Genomic DNA, 24,284 nt, shown 5'->3' with positions numbered 1-24,284 from the left:
ACCAGTCTCACACCCAAAGACACACTATGAAGGTTTCACTACCTCTAGTCACACATATATAGCTTGACTAAATGTTATTGAAGAAAGGTTTTTGCTTCTTCCTGTACATAACACAGGGGAAAAGTGATACAAGTTACAAGAATCTAATGAATAAAAGATAAATTTAAGTGAAATAATAGGACATATATTCGAAGGGTGGCATTTTTTATGTTTCCCATTAGCTGTCAGAAATGCTGATGTTTAGTCACAAGGGTATTTACAACTAGACTGAACAAAATCATGACATTAGAGTGTACATTTATTCTGGTTAGAGCTTATAGTACCAAATATTATGAATCAAAATACGTGTGGATAAAAACAGTTGAACCTAGACAGAGTTGGGAAGAGATAACAGAGCCATAGAAAAATTTCAGCATACTTTAAGTACACCTAAAATAACATACTTAGCAAGAAACTAGACAGCATACAACGACCTTTTGCTACCTACATCCCAGGAACATACTGTTGCTAATGGTTACCTCTGTTCTTTCAATTAACATCATAGCATGCGTATGCCCTATCAAAATTTAGAAAGATAAAATCTTATGAGGATTATATAAAAGTATTATATACTTGCTGAAAACATTTTTAATTTGTTTGAGAATGTACTAAAACACCTTTCAAACTAGTAGTTCAGTACATCTGTCAGGAAGAAGGGCCCCTCCATTGTTGGAACTGCTGTAGAGGGGCATATGATGAAATAACTGCTACTTCTTATTATTCATAGCTGAAAAGTAACCTTTCCCTCCAAATTTGAAAGCTTACACCACTACATTATCAGCTGGGAGAACACTGCATTTTCCTGGGAAAGAGTGTCTTTATTAAAGTGTTCCAGTGTGCGGAGCTGTACCAGGCTCTTGAATAGAAAGAGGATTAGCTGCTGCCAACACATTGTTGAAATGAATGGATCGGGGTACTTATTGCATTATTTCATTATTTGGAAAGCTGAAGAACAGATTCAATCTATTTGAGGAAGGTCCCTTCATGTTCCCTCTCCAATTTGGAGCAGTTTCCAAGATGTTTGTCTTAAAAAAAAAAATTCAGCAAAAACCAGCCAAACAGAGGAAGCAGCCTCTTGAGGTCACTTCTCCATCTGTATCTGTTCAGCCAGGATCATAGGTGACAATGTTCCTTTTTACTCTGGGCCAGACTCTGTCCTCAGAGCATTCTGTGGGGAAATGAAAGGAGAACAAAATGAAGCCACCAAGCAGCAGTAGTGCTACTGTACAGTGGCCTTTCTTAATGTATGTTTTGGTATGCTCTTCTCAACCCTGCAGATTTTTCAGACCCAGTCCATATTTACCTTGTGAGCCTTGTTACTGAGCTCCTTGTACAAAAACCATAACATATTTGATTGCCAGTGCTGCACAGATTTCCCATCAGTTTAGTAGAAAAGTATCAATATCTTTCAGACATCCTCTATTCCTGTGTTAAAGTTTCTATCCAAAGACATGTTTTTTAAACTCTAACCTTTCTTTCTCTCATTGCACTTCATACAGGTAATATTCTTTAATTTTTGGGAAGATTTATTGGTTTGAGTATTTCCTACCCAAATGTATTTAAGTATTTTGTGCAAGTATACGGTTTCTGACATGCAGAAACTTGAGCAGATTTTAACAGAATCCTGAAAATGGTGGGATTTTAACAGAATCCTGAAAATGGTGGGATTTTAACAGAATCCTGAAAATGGTGGGATTTTAACAGAATCCTGAAAATGGTGGGATTTTAACAGAATCCTGAAAATGGTGGGATTTTAACAGAATCCTGAAAATGGTGGGATTTTAACAGAATCCTGAAAATGGTGGGATTTTAACAGAATCCTGAAAATGGTGGGATTTTAACAGAATCCTGAAAATGGTGGGATTTTAACAGAATCCTGAAAATGGTGGGATTTTAACAGAATCCTGAAAATGGTGGGATTTTAACAGAATCCTGAAAATGGTGGGATTTTAACAGAATCCTGAAAATGGTGGGATTTTAACAGAATCCTGAAAATGGTGGGATTTTAACAGAATCCTGAAAATGGTGGGATTCAGATTCCATGTACCAGAAGCCTCGGTGGATGCTTGAACTGCTAGGCCAGAGAGCTACCAGCATCCAAGGTTCTGGTAAACATCTGCATGAAGACAATGACACTGTGGATTGTTGCACTGTCAGATGCTTATGCAACTAGTTAGCAGACATAAAATCAGCCTCCTTTGTAAGATCATAATGATTGCAGTACTTCCAGACACACTGGAAGGCTGAGATGTTTGCCAGGGACACACAAAAAAGTAAAGTGACATTTTTGTCACAGACATCAGAGGCAGCTGCTTATCTAATGTGTTTGTGGCACATTATTTATTGATGAGAGTGTGGCCAACCATACAACTATAGGAATGGCTTAAACAGCTATTTTGGGTTGTTTCACTGCCAGCAACATTTGTTCTCTCTTGTCTGAATCACTGCAGCTTTCCCACTATCTGATAGAGAAACTTGAAAATTGAATGCTGAAGCTCACTTGACCCTGCACCCTTCCTAGGCAGCAGTGCTGTGAGTTCTTGCTCAAGTCAGTGCTTCCTCAACTCACAACTGCAAGCAGCTTTAAGGCATCTCCCAGGTACTAAAATTCCTCCTTTCTTCCTATTAAAACACTAAGTTCTGAACAGCACAGAAGCTTTCCTGTACTGCAATATCTTTCAGGGAATCGCGACACTTCCCTGTGGCTGTCTAATCTGCACTAACTGTTGTCTAATTTGGAAGAGAGGCTGAGCCATGCATCCAGACTACGTAACTCAAAGGTGGAAAAGGTACAGCTTAGGAGGAACAAAAACTTTTGAAAGAATACTTATTTTAATCATAATACATAAATGTACAAGCAGTGATATTTCAGAGAAAGTTCTATTGCTTGAGTCAGTTTACTGACTAGGCACACTAAAACCCTCATAAAGTAAGGAATAATGGCTAAGAGAAGGCAAGTTCACCAAAATTACATGCTTCCCACCTTTATTTGAATACGGAGTGTTTTTCTCTCACAGAGAGTAAAAAAAAAACAGTACTAAGCAGAGTATACAAGATGCTAAAGATTTGAGAGAATATTCTCCACTGCTTACATACTCATATGATAACTTTTGATAACGGCACTCATATGACAAACTTACAAAATCTATGCTGAATGCTAAAGGCTGTAACACTCTATGAAATCCAGAGGCTAGAAGTTTATAAAGTAAACTTCTCGGGAATTTTTACTCTCTCTCTCTATATATATGGGACAAGGTAAAAAGAAAAATTATCCTTCAATAAAATGATCCTAAAAAGAGTCTTCTTGTTACTTCCCTAGTCAATTTATTACTGTATTTATAACTTATACTGTTTTCCAAGGTTTTTCTTCTCTGGCATGATTCATTATCTCTCGACACATGAAAACATACCGAATGGTACAATATTGTCTCAGGCAACAGGTATGGCAACATTCTGTGTATTAGCGATATCAAAGCTGCAAAGTGCTTTTCAGTTTTAAAACATAAACCAAACATCCTGTTCTCTACTTTACTGGACTATATTCTAAAATAGCTACCACATAAAGTAAAGGACGCTTTCTGAGCTTCACCGAGTGAGCAACAATCAACAGAATGAAGAAAAATTCTTGTTAGAAGAGAACCTATCTGATGCCAGACTTTGACAAAAATGTGTGGGAGGCCTCTCCCTTTTACAGGAAGGGAACATATATTTTAACAGAGATAACCCTTATAAATATAAACCCCAAAGTATAATATATTCTACATACTACTCCTATACTACACATATTATACACTGCATTGCCTAAATGAATGTCAAAATTTAGTGACACATATGTCTCAGGCTGCATATTAAATTGTATAATATGGATGCGAGTAAGTTCAGAGCCAATCTCAAACCTTAGTAGAAGTGAAGGAGACAAGCGTTCAGAAGACGCGCTGCACAGCTGGCTAGTGCATGAACCCTCCTTTGTCTTGCTAACCTGCGGAGCTCTGGTTACATGATGACAACATGGGAAAGAATGACATATTGATAAAGTTAATACCATATTGTAGGCATGTATCTTCAAGGAAGAGAATGCCTTAGAAAGTATTCTTTTCAGACTTTTTTTTCCCCCTCTAGATTCTAACATTTAGGAAACTAAAAATGGGCTGGTTGTGTCAGGTTTCTTTCCAGTGCAGCAGTGTGGTAATCACTGAAACACCTCCAGAACAAGCATGGATACAACTATAGGGTTGAACTCTTCCAGTGAATTTGTAGCAGATTTAACCACTAGAAGTGTATGTTCTTTGAAACGAATGGAGAGAGTACGGGTGCCAGACTCTCACTGGAAGTCAACATGAGCTGACATTTTCACTTTTCTGAAAGCTATGTACCCAGGACTGACAAAGGATACAGAATCTCTGTCTTGTACAAACCTCCCAAGGTTTCATATAAACTCCATGGATATGTTATATTTCCTGTTTTAGGTTTCTAAAAGTGCTACAGATAATCCTTGCCAGCTATTGCTGGATACCCACTTGTAGTCTTCAACCATCAGTGCTCAATGATTAGAAAGACGTATTTCAGTTTTTAGAAGATAATATACAGATTAAAGATTTTGTAATAAATTTTCTCTCAAACCGTAAAAGTTCTCTTCTGGATATTCACTGAATTCCATACTTGGCTTTTTTTTCAAGCAGCAGACAGACAATTCCCAGTGGTCACATTAGCAAGAATCCCTCAGCTAAAGCATTATGCACAGCGCTAAAATATTTACCTCTTACAGCATATTTTCTGTGACCTACACATATCAGAATGAATTATTTCTAGCTCAGCCACATTTGCTGCTGTTCAGCCTAGTTCTTTATTCTTAAAGTCCTGAATGTTGCTCCATGCATTATCCATTTTTACACTTCTTAACGAATTAAAAGGTAAGATTAAACTCTCCTCAGCAAACTTTTCTCTCAAATTTCTAGTACTGCTTGCAAATAATGACAGGTATTTCTTGTGTCAACCCCTGCCTCGTTAAAATCAGTACTTAAGTTATCTGAACATGACATTACTTAGTAGCTACTGTGTATATACATATATTGCTTTTTTTCATTTTTATATGTATATGTGTGTGTTTGTGTATATCTATAGCAAGAGACTGGGACAGTGATGGATTAAACACAAAACACTCCACTTCTCTAGCCATTCCTGACCTATTTTCCTTCAGCCTCTTTCACCGAAGTCATGGCAACTTCTTCTTAACCAAGTCTAAGAGTTTAATCAAATAACTTTTTTGTACTGTTCCACTCACATCTGCTCTATAGTTTCTTGGTACTCTCTCTCAACATATCCAACAACTCCTTCAGTCTTTCTGCAGTTTTCTCCCTACTTTTCTCTGAAGAAGTCACACAGTGACAAAAATTTCATTTTTTTCCACCTTCTGAGTGACATATATTAGTTCAGCACACAGTAGCAGCTGTGAACTGAAAGCACCTAGAAAGAAACATAAATCAACCTGATGGCTCTCAAAATTTGTGTTGAGCCTTTTACACAGCCTGTAGACTTGGACTCAATAGTACACTCTTAATTAATTGTTCAGAAAATGAGAACTTCAGACCACAAAAAAAAAATATCGAGAACTGTTCCATGATTTTGTAAAATAGTCCTTCATAGTGAGCTCTTGCCTACAAACTCATGTAACAAATAGGTGATGGTAAGGTCTTATCTCTTGCACACAGAACGGGTCCATACAAAACTATTACCTGATTACCTGACTGACCAAAAAAAAAAAAAAAAAAAATTTCAATCTGTCAACATATTTCTCATACTCACTGGCCCTGTACTAAATCCTAGTTACAAATAAACCTAAGAAGTGAAAGTGCAAAGGAGCAGGGGCCCAAGGCAGTAAAGAATAACTGATAGGTCAAAAGAGAAAAAAGAAAGCAGTAAATGTACAGGAGCTATTTTAGGAGGTCCCAAGTCCTTTGTCCACATTTACAGCTACCGGGTCTTCATAAAATACCACTCTCCTGTAGCATTTGCAACTTACAGTATGAGTCTTAATTAAATAGAGTCAGATAAATTCTACTGGCTCAATTTTTCATTTGTAAACTGAAACCAATAGTCTACAGAGTTGAAATTATAAAAAAAATACCCGTTGAAGGGACTTTGGGAAGATAACAGTCATTCCCCTTTCCACACAGAGGACAACTATACTTACATCATCGTTTCAAGGCCTGCATTGATTGATATTCTGTAACCTTTATAAGAATTCCGTAGTAATATTTAATGAGTCTTCCTCAGGAAGTCCTCCTGACACTGCAAATCAGTTACCTTGCCACCATATAAGAATGTAATGGAAAATAGTGAAAAATTTACCAAAAAATGGGGTTTTTTCCAGTCTGTATTTACTATAATTTTTTGCACAGCAAGAACATCTCTCCTTTGAGCATTTAATTTGACTAAAAAAAACCATGCAACCACCCTTTCTGTTAATGCCCTGAATCTACAAAGCCATACTTGCAAAATACTCCTTAAAAGTGTCTAAACATTGTTCTTTTTTTTTTCTTGTGACGATACTTTTTCAAGAGCCAAAAGTAGACGCAAGCTTGTTTAATTGCATGGAACTATTTGCTTTACACAATACCCAAGATAGCCAAGAAGTAGATGGATGTGACTGCTGTTTAGCATTGCTCTCAGTGTTACTTAGGCATCTCTAAAACCCGTGCACCAAGGTCCTTAAGAGTCTCAATTTCAAGACAGTAAGCAAATCTATTGGACACATTCCTGGACAGTTGAAAGTTACAGATTATTATTTACAAAGCCACATGCATATTTAAAGGATTCCAGAGGTATTGAAAATTATGTCTTGGAAGAGGTACATACTATTTGTTTGCACTTCTAGTCTTGCAAATCCAATTCCCATGGTAAACCGAGGGAGAAAATACTTACTGGGGTGGGCAATCTTGTAAAACATTAATGTAATTTTTCAGCTTGTCCTGTGCAAGACACCTCTCTTTAGGAGAGCTACTGAAGTGGACTAATTGGTTTCAGGCAGCAATTGTCACCAACCATATCTTGCTTTTAGTTTTCTAGAAGATTTAAAACTTTGCTTAGATACAAGTATGGGAGGCTATACATAATAACTCTTACAGAAGGGGATGAGCTCACTTTTGTATTTGTACAAAACCAGACATAACTGAAAGAAGGCCTTTCAGTAGAGGTCTTCTCTTATCTAAGCAACAAAAAAGCCTACAAGAAACCCTAGCAAAGCCAGAAGAAACATGCCTGGTTATTTTGGCATGTTCTGCAATTGAATTATTTGGCCAAGCTTGTCATGGCACAAGTGAGGTTTTGCTATTTTAGACCTTTCACTTTTTTTTTTTTAATTTCCCTGCAAGCAATCTGTGCTTCTCTCAAATACTTCTTTCCCGACAATATTAAAAAGTGCATATATAGATATACACATCTTTAAACACACACTCATACATTAACAATAACAAAAATGCCCATAATTTTACTGATTCCTTGAATAAAAAAAAATATATTTTAGCATTCTTCAGCAAAACTGCATATCTGAGCCAGCAGCTTCTAAAGGTCACAGTTTTTTGCATGTTTTCCAAGTATTAGCAGGTAATAATAATATTGCTAGAACTTTTACAGTTGTGTAATTAAGGGATATTTTAAATAGCTCATGTATGATTATTGCTACAAAAATATAATTTTTATTTTTGCCAGCACTGCAGGCCAAAACTTTCCCATATTTTATCATAGGAACCAATCGAATGCTACAAATTCCCAAAAGACAGTCTAAGTAGTAGGTAGTGAAATACATGTTTTATGAACTATATCTGAAATAACGGTATCATTCTAAATAACTAGAAAAATAAAAGACAAAATTTGTTCATGGTACCTTCACAATCAAAGAAGTTTGTAACATTTAAAAGTTACTTTTCCAAAACATAAAGGTGCATCGCCTAACAGCAAATTTTTATTATTTAAAATTTTCCATTATGAAAACTTGTTTTCAGATACAAATATATTTATTCAGGTTTCTACTGTTTAGACAAAGGTTTTTATGATAATTAGCTTCAAAAATATTAATGGCAATTTTTGGCTGCATCTAAAACACAGGCATAGGAAAAAATACTTATTGCAATAACCTGACAGCCTTATCATTGAAGAAAAAAAGAAAGGCACACATTGCCAACAGACTTCATCAGGATGCAGATAAAATCTTCTTAGATTCCTCCATCAAAATGCTCTAATGCTGCATACTTACTAACTTTGCCCAATTTGCAGAATATCAGGAAGAAAAACATACCTGGAGGACTGGGATTTAGGGAGACTCGAAGATAAATTGGACTGAGTCTGTCTGGGTAAGGAGGTCAGCCTTTCTCACACTAGCAGATAGGCATGGGGAGAGAAAGAGAAGCAATGAGCAGAAGGAAGAGCAGTCTGTGGTTAGCTGGCCAATGAATTTAGGGAACAGATGAAAAATGTTTAAGGAGTTAAGACCGGAGACCAGTGAGCATCCATCTCGAGACTAAATGCAAGTTTGGGGAGTGGCTAGATAAAACGACTGGGACTAGGTGGCTGGAGGTGGGAAGCAGTAATATACCTGATTTAGACAAAAGTCAGAGGACAATCTGACCTGCCCAAGAAAGGAGACTAGCATGAATTACAAAACAAAGAAGAGACAGCAGTGGGAAATATATGTGGGAATGGCAGGACTGGATGTAATCCTAGGGAAGGATACTAACCTGGATAGTTGTGGTGGGGATGCCAGGCAGGCACTAGCACGGACCAGGGAGTAACAAATCAACTGAGGAATTAAGATAAGAACTGAGATAGCTCACCAATGTCCCAGAAGCAGGCTAACATTAGGTTCCCTCTGAATAGACCTTTCAAAGTGTCCAGAACTAATATTAGAAACATGCAGAGTGAAGAGCTGATTCACCTAAGCAAAGAGAAGAGGCTAGGATAGGGAATGGACAATCAAAAAACTCACCCATCATGCTGGAAACCCATATTCATAGCCCTGCTCAACCCTAAAGCCTATAAAGTTTTCTAGCAAGAGAACTCCCCAGCTATCAAGCTTCTTGCTATTCTGCAGTAGATGGATTCAGAAAAAGCTTTCACTCTCTCCTGTTAGTACTGTGTATAAACAATTAAATATTTATTGGCATAAAGACTGGAACTGGATGGTCTAACTATTAACCTATAAAGTATCAGAATAACCTCCCTCAATCCTTCTTGTCCTCAAGTATCCCCTTCAGTCTAAACCATCTAAATAAGTACAGGAACAGTGGGATAATGATCCTGTAAACTTCTGGCCAGGGTATCCAAGAAACAAGATGTCAGCATCCCAGTCTATGCTCTATGCTTATTTAACTTTTAGACAAAGTAGAGCAAGTTCAAGAGAAGATGGTGAAATTCCCACCCCATATAGAACACGTTCAAAAAAGTGGAACATATGTATTCAATTCCTTGTAAGCAAAATACAATGAAGAGAGCCTTCTAAATACTGAGTCATTAGAGCAAAGATGACAAAAAGTTACAGATTTTATTTAACAATTTCCTTAAATTTTCATGAAACGGAAGAAAATAAAATGTTTTGTTTGGAGTGAAATAGCAATTGCTTGCTTCAAACAAGTGTTACAGTATCTTCAATTAAGTAACTTTTTTTTATCTTTATCTTTGGACAAAGTTGACTTGTGTACATTTTCTTGTTTCTTAACTGAAATCAACTTTGCACAAACCTAATGCTAAATAGTAGGAAAAATTGTCTTGGGCCGCTCATCCTTAGCACTTTTAGTTTCTCTGTAGCTCAGCTCCCCTTCTGTAAAATGGGAATAATTTGACCTTATCGAGATTTTGTGAATATAAATGAACACGTAAATAATCAAGGAAACTATGATTGCAAAGCCATTGACACCACGAGCACCCTAGGAAGCCTTGATTAAATTAATAACTTTGTCAGCAGAGCAGGAACCTAATAATAATGAGAATATAAAACATATGAAAATGAACAAAGATAAGAACAGCAAAATATTGAATACCTGCACAGTGCTTGCTCCCTATCCATCCTCTAGCAAGAACAAAGCAGATCTCTTGAAAAAAAATATTAGGCAGTTCTTCAACTAAAGATGATCATATTCATAAAAGATGTGAACTTAAAATTGCTCAACCTTACTTGTAGTATTTCCTGATACCCAAATACTTGACTTTGTAACTTTTAAGGTAATTTTTTTCTCTGTAGTAAAAATGTTATGTACAATGTTCAAGATAAAAATAAAAAAAGATGGAAGTTCATCTGCCTGGTTTAGGGTAACATTTATCCCTCGATATTTAAGAAATCATCTTAGCATTTTGACACCTATTCCATTTACTTCTTTCAACTGAAACCAGGCAAAGTCAGTGGTTTTGAGGCAAAACCAGATGAAGAGCTCACGTGACTCCAAACAAAAAGCTATTTTCACACAGCCTCTTATGAACTGAACAAAAATGAGCAAGTCTGGCACAACTCAATGTTCTACAAGACATGCACAAAGGGCCTAGTTCTGAGAGGTGCTGAAGGTCTCTGGGTACTGAGCACTGCAGGATCAGGCTCAACTTGCTAATGACTTTTCATAGGGTAGTGGGGATTAACCACAATGTGACTCCTGAAGTCATTTGCAGCCTGAATGAAACAGGAAAAACTCTTTTTGACTTTGCAAGGAAAGGGTTTGTGCCTTTTCCTTTTTGCCGAGAACAGCCCCTTTTCTTTTCCCTAGACAAAAAAATGTTTTTTCTCACTAGGCTTTACTTGGAAATGCTAAGGATGTGTCACCCCCTCCAGAGAATGACAGGCCAACAACTAGACCTTCTTTAACAGAGGACTAAGTTGTTGTTATACAGCCAATAAAAAACTATTGAGGTGGAATCAACCACAAAACCATGGGTTCTCTGTCTGTCCAGCTCCCTTCCCAGGCACTAGAAACCTCAAATTCCTGACCATGGTGACAGACCGGAGTAGCAGCCAAAAGAGCACACAGACATGGTTGCTGTCCCCTATACCTGCCAGACAATTTCCTCTCCTACGAAAGCATACAGAACAATGGAGTAGAGTATCTTCTCCTTTCTATTCTGTTTCCCAGGCTATAATATAGCCTCACCCATGGCCACGGCTCTCTTTCATGGGACTGCTCTAACATACCCAAATTTATCAACATCTCTATTATTACTGCAGCTACCACTATTAACTGCTCAAAGTTTGGACACTAAAAATTCCATGTGCCATACCTTGAAATTATGGTTATTATTTTTTCTTAGAAAACACTTAATCAAGCTATATGATTAGGATGAGAGAAAGGCCATAAACAGTAGTTAACTGGACAGTCTCTAAATGCTAGGTACCAGTATGAAATGAAAAGTGAAGTTTCAGACTTGCCTGTCCTTCTTTGGAACACAGCATCAGAGAGTTTGAAGAATAAAAAGTGAATTTTGATCAATTCAGCTGCTTACCTTAGAAAACTATACACAGATGGAATGTGAACCTTCTCAGGGCTATGTCTTGTAAGGTCTTTTTAAATAAGGTAAGAAATCCTTTAATCTCCTAATTTTTCCCAGACTTGTCAACACTGATACCTGTAGTCAGTGGCAAGTCTGCTAACTCAAATGAAGTCTTAAAACATTAACAGGGATAGACATTTCTAAGCAGGAAACCAAGTAAAGAGGGTCCAAACTCCCAGACTTTGCCTACTGCTCCTCCAGCAGGATCAGACCATTTTCACAGTGGGTACGGAGAAGTAGTTATCAATTACAGGCTCACAAAAATATTTTAAGTTTTGAGGTCTTTGCATGTACAATGAGATTCTTCTGAGTGTACCAAAAGGAAAATAGCATCTAGGATCTAGTGCAGCACTTATTTCTAAAGTCTTCACTTTTTTTTTTTTTTCTTTTTAAAACCACAAATAAACAATCCATCCAAGACATTAAATAGGCCTTCACCCTCTGTGTGACTTGGCCATCAAAGCTGGTAGAGAATGTTGAATTATCAGAGGAAGTGGGTCTATACCTGCTAGGGTAGCAAGGAAACAGTATCCTCTGTACAGACCTGAGGAAGGGTAACTACTAGTCTGCATGCCAGAGAAGCTTCATAGTACTGCAAAGCATCCTCTCAGTCATCACTGCACTTGGGTGAGTTGCTGTATGACTTCAGCAATAGCTTTAGGAGCAGCCAAGGCCACAGAAGCAATAAAAGCTAGAAATCTTTCAGCAGAGATGCTTTATTTGTAATCCTCAAACCAACGGAGGATTTGGATTTGCTTCCAGTCACAAATAAGTAAGGGCTGAGCCTTCTAGCCTAGATGATGGAAAAGACCTAGTAGTACTAGTTAAACGGGAGAGAGAGAAAGAGAGCGAGAGACTCCTTTTCAAAGCCAGAAAGACAAACCTTTTGGGTCTGGTGTATTCACTTACATGCACACAAAACCAAATCCAACTTGTGCCCCTGCTACTGACCTCTGCCGGCATTCACATAATGCCAGTCTAGTCTGCTGTGTGATACATAGCAACCCGTATATCCCTCAGCATTATTAACTCTTAGATTGAGAGCACTGGGCTTGAAACACATAGCACTCCTAAAACATGCATTTGTGTAAATACTGAGTCATCCCCAAGCATTTTTGTTGGCTTGCTGGGTTTTTTAATTAAAAAACTCTGAAGGTATTGTGAATAGTCTAGAAAAGTGTGGTAGTGATAATGTCATATGATTATCAAAAGAAAGATGTAACATCAGCCTGACAGTTTACAAATGCAGTATCCCATTCTACATATGAGATCACATACAGTAAGCAAATAGGATCACTATTCACAATAATTACCACTCTAATTCACAGATGATCTCAAGAGTAGATGGACAAAATAACCCCAAAACAAACAGAAAACCACAAAGCCCAAAACTTTTTTCCCCCCAGCTGACTCTTTACACAGTAAATTGGCTTTATGGGGCCACAACTTAGAGGAATTTCAATTGCAGTCTTGACATTGCAGAGAGCAAAGTGTAAAGGTTTTGAATGGTGTGGTTGTTCATAAGAAACCTAGAGCCTCCCCATTCCCTTCACAGGCATCAACTTAATTAATTGTAAGGAACCTGGTCGTTATGCAAATGAATTCAGTTCTGTGATTGGTTATTGCAGCAATGAAGGTTCTCACACACTATCCCCATGAGTTCTGAAAAGAGCAACGAGCATCTGCTCTGTGCAGTCTACACCCTCAACATTCCTTTCACTATTTGTTTCAAAAAGTCTTTCAATAAACGTATCTTTCCTGACATCAGAATTTATAAAGGAATAAAGAAATATCATGTGAACAAGACCTCTAGCTAAGTGAAATAACATTTCTGGTAACATTTATCTACAAGATTATGACTTGCTGGACAAATTAACTCGTTTAGTAATATATTTACTTCGTATTAAGTACTCCATGATCTGCACTGCACATCTATACACAGAGACCTCTGCTGTGCATCTATGTCTGATATATTTAAGACATATAACTTAATTACAATCTTCTGTTCATTCCAATTAGTTATTTTAATGCAAAATCAGTCCTGATATTTAATAAAGCTCATTTGTCCACTTCTAAACTAATTTGTCATGTCTATTTTAACTTTTGAGGCCATGCAACGTCATACCTACTTAAATTTTAACAAGGCAAATACCTTCCTCAGCAGGAAGAGAGTACATTTATCTTCCAAGGGTGAAAAACTATGCACCTTCAGTTTTGCTTGGACAGAGAAAGTAGATAAGTTCAATATCTTAAGGTATTTTGCAATAGTAAGAGTTTACTGGCCAAAAAGTTTGTCCAGAACATAACAAAGAAAGAAGTTTCATATAAATAACAAATTATTTTGTTTACCTTCTCTTTTGTTTTTTGTGATTTTAAAACTTTTGGTGTGTGTATTTTCAACTTTGTATAAGCAAGACTGTAAAACAAGATAGAGAAAAGGCTAAGCCCGATTATCCCTCCTAGTTTCATAACTCATTCCTAACTTAGCCAAAATCAAGTAGGCAAATATGTCCAAAATTTGAAGGATTTAAAACTCACTGTAACTTGAATCCAAGTTTAGTTATAGAATCTTGTTTAGTTTCATTTTTAGAGAATTCTGAGAAGGGGACATGCTTAAAATGTATCTGTATGTGCGTCAAAATAACACTGACATGGAAATTTAGTCAATCCAAAGATGAGCACTAACAAAAAAAAAAAAATCCCAAACCCTAGAAACATGAGGATATAAAACTTAGTCTGTGCCCTCCATATGACTCAATTGGACGCTGCTTACTTCTCTGGAGAGCTGGAGTTACCATCAATTGCTGAGTTTTGGATATTCTTGAATAAGCAAATAAACACAATGGGTAAATAAGGCTAGTACTGGAGAAAATACTTTCTTCATTTACTCTAACTATATGAAATCTTAGTTCTAGTTATCCCAAAGAACTGTAAGATATTTTTGTTAAAATGATGAAGTCATAGCAATAAGAAATGCCATCTAAAAAACTCTTCTGAAACATTAGCTGGGACGTGGGTAGAGTAGGTATAATGTGATTTAATATGTTAGGTGTTCAGATTATTGAAAATTTTAACAGAAAATAAAATCACAATTTGAACCAGAGAGTGTATGCTTTTTTATGCCTTGTTCAGATTTAATTTGGTTTTTTTTTATTTTATTTTTAAATAAAACACTATTATGCACCTAAGCAACAACTACCACCCATGAAGACTAAGGTAACTGATATAGCAAGACAAAGAGGTTCAGATGCAGAGACAATAGCATATGCTGACATTCCAGAAAATGATGTCAGAGTTCTCCCTTTAAGGGTAGTCTTAATTTACGGTCCTTTCAAATTGTAGCTATTGCTGTCCTGAACATAAAACAGAGCTCTGAACGTACAGCCTCAGAATGCAGCTCTATATTAATAATAAAATTAATGAGATTAGAATGGGCCCTCAAAAATTTTAGTAACCCAGGATTTTGTAACACACTTTGAATTATGAGATGCTTTAGTATTAAAAGTAACATTCTGTTTCTATGACTGTCTTAACACACACTGCGCCCTGTAAGGAACAAATATGCGACTACACATGCACTAATTAGATATTTATAGTAAGAAAAAAATTCGTGCCATCATAAAAGCAGACTATATTTTGTAAAGATATAATTTTCTTCTCTTGCTCTAACTAGAAATCAGAATCAAGGAGACACAAGAGAGTTAAACTCTCCCATTATTATAGCTGAATAACTAACACCTATATAGTCCTTTAAAAAATAATGAGATACAGAAGCCAAAGTATTAGTTAGCTCAAACAAGGATGAAGGTGCAACTCTCAAACTGCTAGGAGAAAAAACATCCTGGAAAAAAACCAAGAAATATTTTAAATAATCCTCTTTCTTTCACCTCTGCCTCCTCATTAGTATGGGTTTGAGGCTCTTTCCTCCAGCAGCAGGAGCCAAGCTCCCAAGCAAGTGGCACACTTTGTTCTGTGTTCTTTCAGGATATGGAATTCTTTTCCTTGTAACCCCTAAAAAAAGAGTTAAAACTCTCATCCTGACTCTCTTTGCCTGTATGAGAAAATTTCCAGCTGAACCCACATCACCAAGTGCTATAGGGTTACAAGGTATCTAATCATGTGTAAATGATCAAAATATTGGAAGATAATGAATAGTCCGATCAAACGTAAAGTTTATGTGCACTTACTCCCAGAATTCCATCACTGGAGAAGTGGCATTTTGTAAAGAGACTTGACTGCAGTTGCTCATATTAAGTTTTTGAAATTCCACACAGTTTTCTATAAAAGAACAAAAAAGAGTTTGCTATATTGACATGTAAGTACATTTCTTCTTGTGCTTCTTCTAGTTTATGCATCTTGTAAAGACACCATTCTATAACACATTTTGTCTATGTGGTTGAAGGATTTCTAGGTACCCTAAAATGTCACAGCTGCTACTTCTGCAACAATATATTTTAATCACCAGATCACAGGCCTACCCCAGAAAAATATCCATGCAGAATGCTACATTCTCCTATAACACTTCCCAAAGGCACAGTTGCGATGGCAGGGGCCACTAAAACATCTGAAGCAGAAGAAAGATGCTTTGAGAAACGGAGGGAATTACAACATACTCCTACTCCAACTGCTGGTTCAATGGCCAATGGTAACAGTTGGCTTATGAAACACTGCCAGCAACAAGTTTCCACTTTGCCTTAATATGGCAAGTGAAAAGTCGCTCTGGCTTATTATTATCTCTAATACAGAGAAGGGAGATCAAAGCAGCTCAGCATTGTTGAGTTGACACTTAGTATTTGAACAGCAATCAACATTGGCTAAGCTCCTTTGCAGGGTTGCCAAAACTGATACTGAAGCCTTCCACAACTATTAGGCCCAAGGCTAGTTCCCCAACATAACCTAAACTGCAAGATTTCACATAGCTTTAGGTGTGCTCAAAGAACACAACATTGACTAATTAATAAAAACCATGAAACACGGTACATAATTGGTATATGACTTGAAATCTAAGGAAGAAATGCAAAAACTTTAGGAACACTGGAATAAGGGCATTGATATGTATTCCTCCCCATAGACGTTTTTGATCTTCAGATGCAATAAGTAGAGCATTACAGATAAAAATTATCAATGAGAGGACAGATGCAGAGCCCTGTACTGCAAACCCTTACGAATACACACCTCATCTTTCATGTAAGAGGCTACTTTGCATGCAGTAAGGATTATTTATGCAACTAAATTTTCAGAAGTAGCTTGATGAACATTATCCCTCAACATCTGGCATTAAAAAGAGTGAATCCAGAGTTCCACATTTAATATTTTCCTCTCCACTTAAACTCCTCCTGATTTCATTAGAGTGAAAGAGCAAGATTGTAACCTGTCATCAGGTCATCAGCTCTTCAGCAGAATTCACTTACTGTATTCAGGGAGAATAGATATGATTGCAAATGAGAGTCTTGGGATTTAGCCAGAATATCTTACAGAATTAACGAAATCTAAAGTCATCTTCTGCTATCTGACATTATATTCTGCAGGAACAAATGCTCATACGATGACCTAAACGAAAAAGGTATGAATAAGTCTTCACTCCAGGATTCCTTTATCATAGTGTAGTGTGATGCGATTGGCCCATTTCCACAGACTCTTCTACCAGAATAGTTTTGTTCCTGACATTTTAATATATTAATCAATTACTTGAAAGTATTTGTTTAGCAATAATCTCTACTGAGGTCATACCTGTATTCCATTCATGCCCACAGGTAGCCCAAGGAAGCTCTGTAGTAAAGCAGTTAAACAAATAGAAGATAGCCCATGCTAAAATGATGATGTAATACACATTTAGATGTGCCTCTATAACTTGGGTAGCATATCCAATGCCTAGAGAAAAGCGAGACACAATAGAAATTATTTTTCAGGTAATTTAAAAACAAATGCTTACCACTTCAGGTATATCTTAACTTCATTCTTGATACAATTTATTTTATTTTACTTCAAATTTAATGCATTCTTTTGCAGTAGAACACAGAACTGTTTGTTACCTTCAAATAGAGGGCAAACTTTCCTCCAGCATGTAATGCCTCCTTCGCTAGTAAACTGTCCCAAGGCCGTCTCCAAGAAAAATACTGGTATTCCACAGCAAATAAAAAAAACCACATATGGGATGAGGAAAGCACCTACAAACAAACATTGAGGTGGTATTGGTTATAATGAATACAGTTCCTTGACAGCATAGCCAGAAATTAATTTTCTTAATGCAGGAAAGATCACCTATCAGCCACCCTTCAGGCATTGTGCTGGAAGTGCAGAAAGTGTTTACTCCTGGCCCCAGTATCAAAAGTTAACCTGTAAGCCAATATCATGAACTAAAAAAGACCAGACCAAAGTTCCTCAGGATAGACTAAACTCTGCTCATGAGTCTCTCAAACACAGAAATGACCACAGTCTTGGTCAGCCACACAGTTCTGCTCTGATCATCACCGAGTCAGTCTACACTATCTTCTCTTCCTCGCTTTTCTCAGGAAAGCAGGGATGAAGAAGTGTTATGGAAATTAAATCCAAAAGTCCTTCACACGTTATTTGGATAAGCCTGATGATAAGGATCATGAAAAGGGAATGATGAAATTAACTTTAGAACTACTTACAAGAACAGGAAAGCATGGCTTGGCCTTATCACGTAGAAATATTAATGTGAAATTGTAGTAAAACAACAAAGCATCACTTTAGATGAGGACAGTAAACTCCAGCACAGATTAATAAATAGTACAAACTAGTGCTGAAGCATTGTATACAAAAACAACAACAACAAAAAATCTTCTCTTATCGATTAACACATAGCAGAAGTATTGTATTATTTAATGATTGATCGTGTTATTAGGTATGGCACCTAAAGAACATGGCTATGAAGTATGCTGAAGCAAAGAAAGGAGAGAAGATGCATATGTTAGGCATAATGTCACTTGCTACTAATGTAGGTTTTAGGTATTCCATTTAAAACTGAACCTAAACAATAATGAATAAAATACAGCCTTTTGACTACATAAAGAATCAGTTAACATATAAGGCATAAAGAATTTTTTTCCTCATTCCCCAAGTACTCAGACTTTCTGATGACTCAAAAGATGAGGTGGAAAGCAACAGCTATATTGGTTTAGACTGAAACAAGGAAAGAAGGAAATAAATACTGAGAAGAAAGCACAAAATAACTGATCCTGCCATTTTTACTTACACCAAGAAAGTTTTCCTGGTTTAACCAGGCAGACTAGTGCAGCAAAGCTACTGCACAGAATAATTTATCTGAAGTTGTAAGAAAATTACAAAGCGTTAACTGTCTAATAAAGTTATGAAAACAAAGGTTAGTACAACATACGTAATGCATTGTATCCAGGCCTCAACCTACTTGCTCCCAAACAAATAATCCCACAACACAAACTTCATTTAATGCTCCCATTAAATGATGTAAGCATCCCACCATTCATTCCATTTCAAATCAACACAAGATATACTAAACACACAAAAGTTTTGGTGGATGCAGTTATTCCTAGGAAGATGGTTTACAGTGCTGTCCATTACTGCATACATTGAACAATTCTTTAGAGCACTAGCAATAGCAGCATTTCCTTCCTTCAGTGGGAGTCCTGCAAATAAAGTTGATCATTAATGAACAGCACCTTAATAGCTACCTCTCTATTAGTCAGAATATTAACTATGAACAAAATGATTCTGAATATACTTCAGGAAAACTTCTACAGCTAGAAGACAAATAGGTATCCTCTTCATGATCTTAAAAAAAAAAAAAAAACAAAAACAAAAAACAAAACAAAAAAAGAACAAAAAATCCCACACCAAAACCAAACACCACAACACACCCACAACCTGCAACACTTGTTATGCTTTAGTCACTTCAATTACAAAGCTGAGACAACTAAATGCAGCTGCTTTGACTTGCAGTTTTTTTCTTCAGACCCAGCACATCAAGAGAGATCTCTTCATGAGTAGTTTCCTCCCATAAGCAGGCAATTTGCCTATAGTTGAGTCTTGGCTGCATCTCAAGCAATACACGTGGATTTCCCAAAGAATGGGATCCTTGCATCTAAAACATGGCTTCTCTGTATGATTTACTCTGCAGTTGGTTTGAACAAAATCCTTACAGGCCAGGTGAACTGCTGGCCAGTATCAAACCCAGCTTGGCCCGCTCATGCGCACGATCATAGCAAGTTTAACGTGACAACTTGTTGAAAGTATCAGCTTTGACTCTGTTTTTCCAATGCTGTTCTACAACAAGTATACATGGTAAAAATTAGAGGGCATCAGGTTTCCCAGCTTGCAAACAGATCATATGCCAAGAAATATCTAGTTCTAAGCATGCAAAGAAATTAGTTTTCCTAAAAAAACCCACTAAATATCCATAAGAACTAATCAAAATTTCAGAAGCTTATGCCTACACTACCTGTTATGACTCAGAGTAAGTATCAGAGAGATGTCAGACCTCAGACTAGCTCATACATCTTACCATTTTCTTCACTTACCACACACTAAGTAGTTTTCAGTATTTACATCTGATGCATCAAACAAGTCCAACTCTGGTCTAATTCCAGCAGGGCATTCCAGAGAGTTACAAAAACACAGGTCATAGACCAAGTCCTCATTGAATACAATTGAAGTCAATGGCAAATTTCCCGTGGTGCCAGGACATGACCAATTAAACCACACGCATTAATTCTATTCTTAAACAATCAAGTGGTGATTAAGTATGATATTTAAGTAATTACTTTTTCACCAAATCACCCAAAATTAAAATTTTAGAGGTTTTTTTTACCTAATGTTGTAGCCTTAAAAATGATAGCATCACATTTTGACAAGCTAGCATATATACAAATGGAAATATAAAGGCTACTGTATGAACAAGGAAATCATTATATACCAAAATAATATTTGTATCTTTTCCCCTGCCAAAATTTCTCTGGGAAAACTCTGGCAATCAACAAGAACTGTTCTGCATATCATATCCAGCATATTAATATTTATGTACTAACAGCAGTACTTGGTAGCATCATTCTGAAAACAGGTGAAGTCTTGTTATCTTAGTTTTGCCAAAGTACAGATATATAAAGAAAGAAGCTGCAAAGCATAAACACGTCTTTCACAGTGGTATTAGCCTTATAGAAACAGCAGGCAAAATGGGCCACAACCACCCCTGAGTTCAGGCAACTGTGCCTAGTTTTGAAGGGACAAGGCAAAGAAATTTGGCACAGCGCTGTTAGCAAACAAACCCGTTAAAGAACAGATCTTTGCACATCAGCCACCGAACACATTCTTTTTCTCCCAGCCTATATGCTCACACGAACACGGATTCAGACCTTAAGTGGGGAGAATGTTGAATCCAGTCCACAGAACTCTAAACTCAGTTTTTAATTTACTTTTCTTTCCTCAGTGCTTCACAAGTCACAGCTGACATGCTTATTCTTAACTGTCACATATCTTACATAGTTTATATTTAACTATAACCAATATACACCACACGTTATACTTCTGTAGAAGTTAAGGCTGTTCTTTTCTCTCTCAAATAACATTCCTATTCTCAGTTTTATAGAGTTTGCTCTCTTCTTTGAGTAACAGGCAGCTTTTACATCTTCCCCTCCCCTACTGTAGTGATTTGGGAAGTAATGAGAAAAAAAAGTATGGTTGAGTTAAAGAAATTTTTGTATGACAAAGAAAAGAAAGTAATCTTTGTGGCATTATCAGAAGCAATATTCATCCTCTCCAAAGTATACTGTTGTGAAAAACAAACTTTACATTCTTCTCTACATCAGGCAAACTTATTTAAGTATGCTTGGGTCTGTATCCACACGTAAAACAAAACACAGTGTACTACTATATCAGACTACTGGCTTCTTCCACATTAAAAATCTTCCAGGAAAAAAAAAAATAAATTTACTAACGTAAAAGAAACTTGTGAAAGTAAGCCACGCAATATTTGGGGAGAAGGGAAGAGAAACACGATTTTTTTCTTAGTTGTCAGATACTTCCCTACCCACATACACTGAAATCCTGAATACCTCTCTCTTACTAGTGCAAGAAATCACTGTAAAGCATTCTTAACTGTTTATTTCCTACATGCTTAGGGCGAGCTGTAAATCAACAGATGATACCATCTTACCTCCTCCATTCTTGTAGCAAAGATATGGGAATCTCCATACATTTCCCAACCCAATAATCTCCCCTGCCACAGAAAGCACAAATTCCACCTTATTGTTCCAGTGACCTCTTTCATGAACTTTCTTATCATTTCTGTGGACAAGGGTAGTACTTGAAGCTTCTGGGTCCAAAGCATCTTCTGGCTTGCCATTAATTATAGGAATAGTCTTTTCAGCTGTCATGACTGTTCAGCCTAGGGGACAACAAAAGAAAAACATACAGATGTTTTAAATCACTTGTTAGCAATAACCTTCAACGACTACAGAAGTGCCTCAGCATATCATTGGCTTCTTATTACCTACATAGATTTGCAGGTGAAAGTGAAGGAAGCAACTCTGTAAGGCCGGAAAAGTTGTAAAGAAAGAAAAAGGGAAAAGGAAGAGGGGAGAGGGAAGAGACGCTTATGTACAAGGGAAGGAGAATACTTCCAAGTTGAGACAGATAACTTAGCAGTACGACATTGTTTTAAGGCACAGACAGTGAAGCCTTTCAAAAATCCCTCCCCAGGCACGGATCCCAGCGTGGCTGACCTACCAGAGAGCAGAGATCTGCTGCACCTTCCCGGCGCACAACCGAGAGCCCAAGAAGAAAGGGATGGGGAGAGGGGGCCTGGAGGGTTCTGGCCGGCCTGGAGGAGTGAGGGAGCTCCCAGAGTACTCACCCAGGGCTCTGCCTGTGCCTGCGCGGCTGGGGGAGGGACAGGGGCTCTAGCCCAGCGCTCGGCTCCGCGCAGACCTCCGCCGGCTGCCGCGCTCCGCTCTGTTGCGCGGGGGGCACGGGGCAGGGCAGGGCGGCCGCCGGCGCCCCGCGGCAGAGGCGGGCAGGGGGCGGCGGGGCTAACGCGGGCAGCCTGCGGGCAACCGGGAGCCGGGGGAAGCCTCGTCCTGTTCTGCGGCTGCTGCCCGGCCGGCCGGCGGGGAGAGGATGCTCCCCGCGCTCTGGAGCCGGAATTTGCAAATGCTCAGCCTTCCCCGCAGCGATGGTATAACACCCGCCTCCCCTCCTCCGCCCACCTCAGGCTGTCCCGCCAGCTCCCCCCCACCCCTCCTCCTCCTCCTCCTCCTCCACCCAGCATCACCACCCGAGCATCCCCAGCCCCTCGCTCCCCCGCCCGGCGCAAAGCAGCCAGGGCCAGGCTGCGGGCGGTCCCCAGCCCTACTCCCTGCACCCCCTCGGCTCCCCGCTACGCGAGGGGGAGGCGACCTGCGTGCAGCTGGCGGCGGGCCCGCGGCGGCGGAGCGGCGGAGCGGCGGGGGCGGCTGGCTGCGCACCTGCGGCGCGCCCGCGCTGCTGCAGCGCCCGCCGCCGCGGAGCAGCCCGGCCCCGGCCGCGGCCCCGCCACCGCCCTGCCCGCCGCTGCCGGGGCTTGGGTTCAAGTTCAGGCCTGGCAAGTTAAAAAAAGGAACCCGCCGCAAACAGATATGACATTAACTTCGGCTGGAAAGGGGGGGGGGGGGGGGGGGGGGCGGAAGAGAGAACGGGATAAAAAAAAAATGTGGGGGGAACATTTGGAAACTGTGGAAACAATGTGGGCGCTTCTGAGTTACGCTGAGAAAATGCAGAAAAGGCCCGTGTGGGCATTTCTAACCGGGGTTTTGCTTAAAATTGAAGCTAGACAAGTGTAAAATAGAAGCAAGAACAGGAAAAAATAATACACAATGCTTTGTTTTAAGTTGAATGAAATATTTCAACTAGAGCATTTTTTTCCATTCAATTTTCTCCCACCCCCCCACCCCTTTTTTTTTTTTTTTTTTTGGGAGGTCAGTTATTTCCACCCCATGTTTCTCAACCCAAACTACCTCCCTCTCCCAGTATCCATCTCTGCAGCTTCTCCCTGGCAAATGGCAAGACCCAACTCAGGTTTTAGCTTCAAACCTTCCCTCAGATCCCAACTCTCAGCTGCAGCTCCGATCACCAGCGTTTTGCTCTGCAGCTACAGGAGATGCACTCCGGAACACTGTCTCTTAAATCCTGGATTACATTTAAGCGTGCTGGAGGCTGTTGTCCCAGACAGCATGCTCTTCCATTGAATTCTCTCCCTCTTGCCTTCCAGCTCCATGGACTTTTCACACTGCCAGGAAAACTGTTATCCAGTGCTTACTGAAGACAATGGAAAGATGCCCATGGATAGATTTTATATTAACTTTAGCTGGCTTTGGAAGCTAGAGCCTGATCATACCTGCTTATGCACGTAGCCTCAGTGTGTTTATGCATTGAAGCTCCTATTGTGGTTAAAGTTTTTAGAATTTTGCTTTTAAATTATGCATGCCACAAGAGTGGGTGTTGAGACCTCACCCTACATCCTCTGTCAACTATATATCACAGAAACACCTGCACCTAACAGGTGCAGGAGGGTGCCCTTTCTTTTCTTATTGATACCAACATATAGAGCACTAGTCAAACCTATACTGTGAAATGAAAATCTGCCAGTGGTAAAACTATGATAAAACTGCAGAATTCTGATTTTTTTTTTTAATCATTTTTTTAAAAGTATCTTCCACACAGATATCATTACCAGAGCTGGGTTTGGGTGG

General features: G+C 38.5%; 1 protein-coding gene across 5 annotated transcripts in view; it reads right to left on the bottom strand.

Moving 5' to 3' along the window:
- Positions 1 to 23,039, bottom strand: part of SLC6A11 (solute carrier family 6 member 11) — a 109,556-nt gene extending 86,517 nt beyond the window's left edge. The window contains exons 1-5 of one of the 5 annotated variants that reach the window (XM_074879697.1): positions 22,954 to 23,039; positions 21,713 to 21,943; positions 17,595 to 17,729; positions 17,293 to 17,433; positions 15,750 to 15,840 (exon numbers count right to left, since the gene is read on the bottom strand). In XM_074879697.1, the coding sequence (XP_074735798.1) occupies positions 15,750 to 15,840; positions 17,293 to 17,433; positions 17,595 to 17,729; positions 21,713 to 21,932 (587 nt within the window). In that variant the 5' untranslated portion in view covers positions 21,933 to 21,943; positions 22,954 to 23,039. Of the gene's footprint in view, positions 1 to 15,745; positions 15,841 to 17,292; positions 17,434 to 17,594; positions 17,730 to 21,712; positions 21,944 to 22,284; positions 22,360 to 22,411; positions 22,738 to 22,953 lie in introns of those variants that run through there. The other 4 variants (XM_074879695.1, XM_074879699.1, XM_074879696.1 and 1 more) reach the window with 4 other exon arrangements.
- Between the last annotated feature and the right edge of the window lie 1,245 nt (positions 23,040 to 24,284).

Source organism: Strix uralensis, chromosome 10 (genome assembly GCF_047716275.1).
Source record: "Strix uralensis isolate ZFMK-TIS-50842 chromosome 10, bStrUra1, whole genome shotgun sequence".
NCBI classification, from domain to species: domain Eukaryota; kingdom Metazoa; phylum Chordata; class Aves; order Strigiformes; family Strigidae; genus Strix; species Strix uralensis.
The sequence above is the reverse complement of the archived record's forward strand: the minus strand, read 5'-3'. Positions and strand labels throughout refer to the sequence as shown.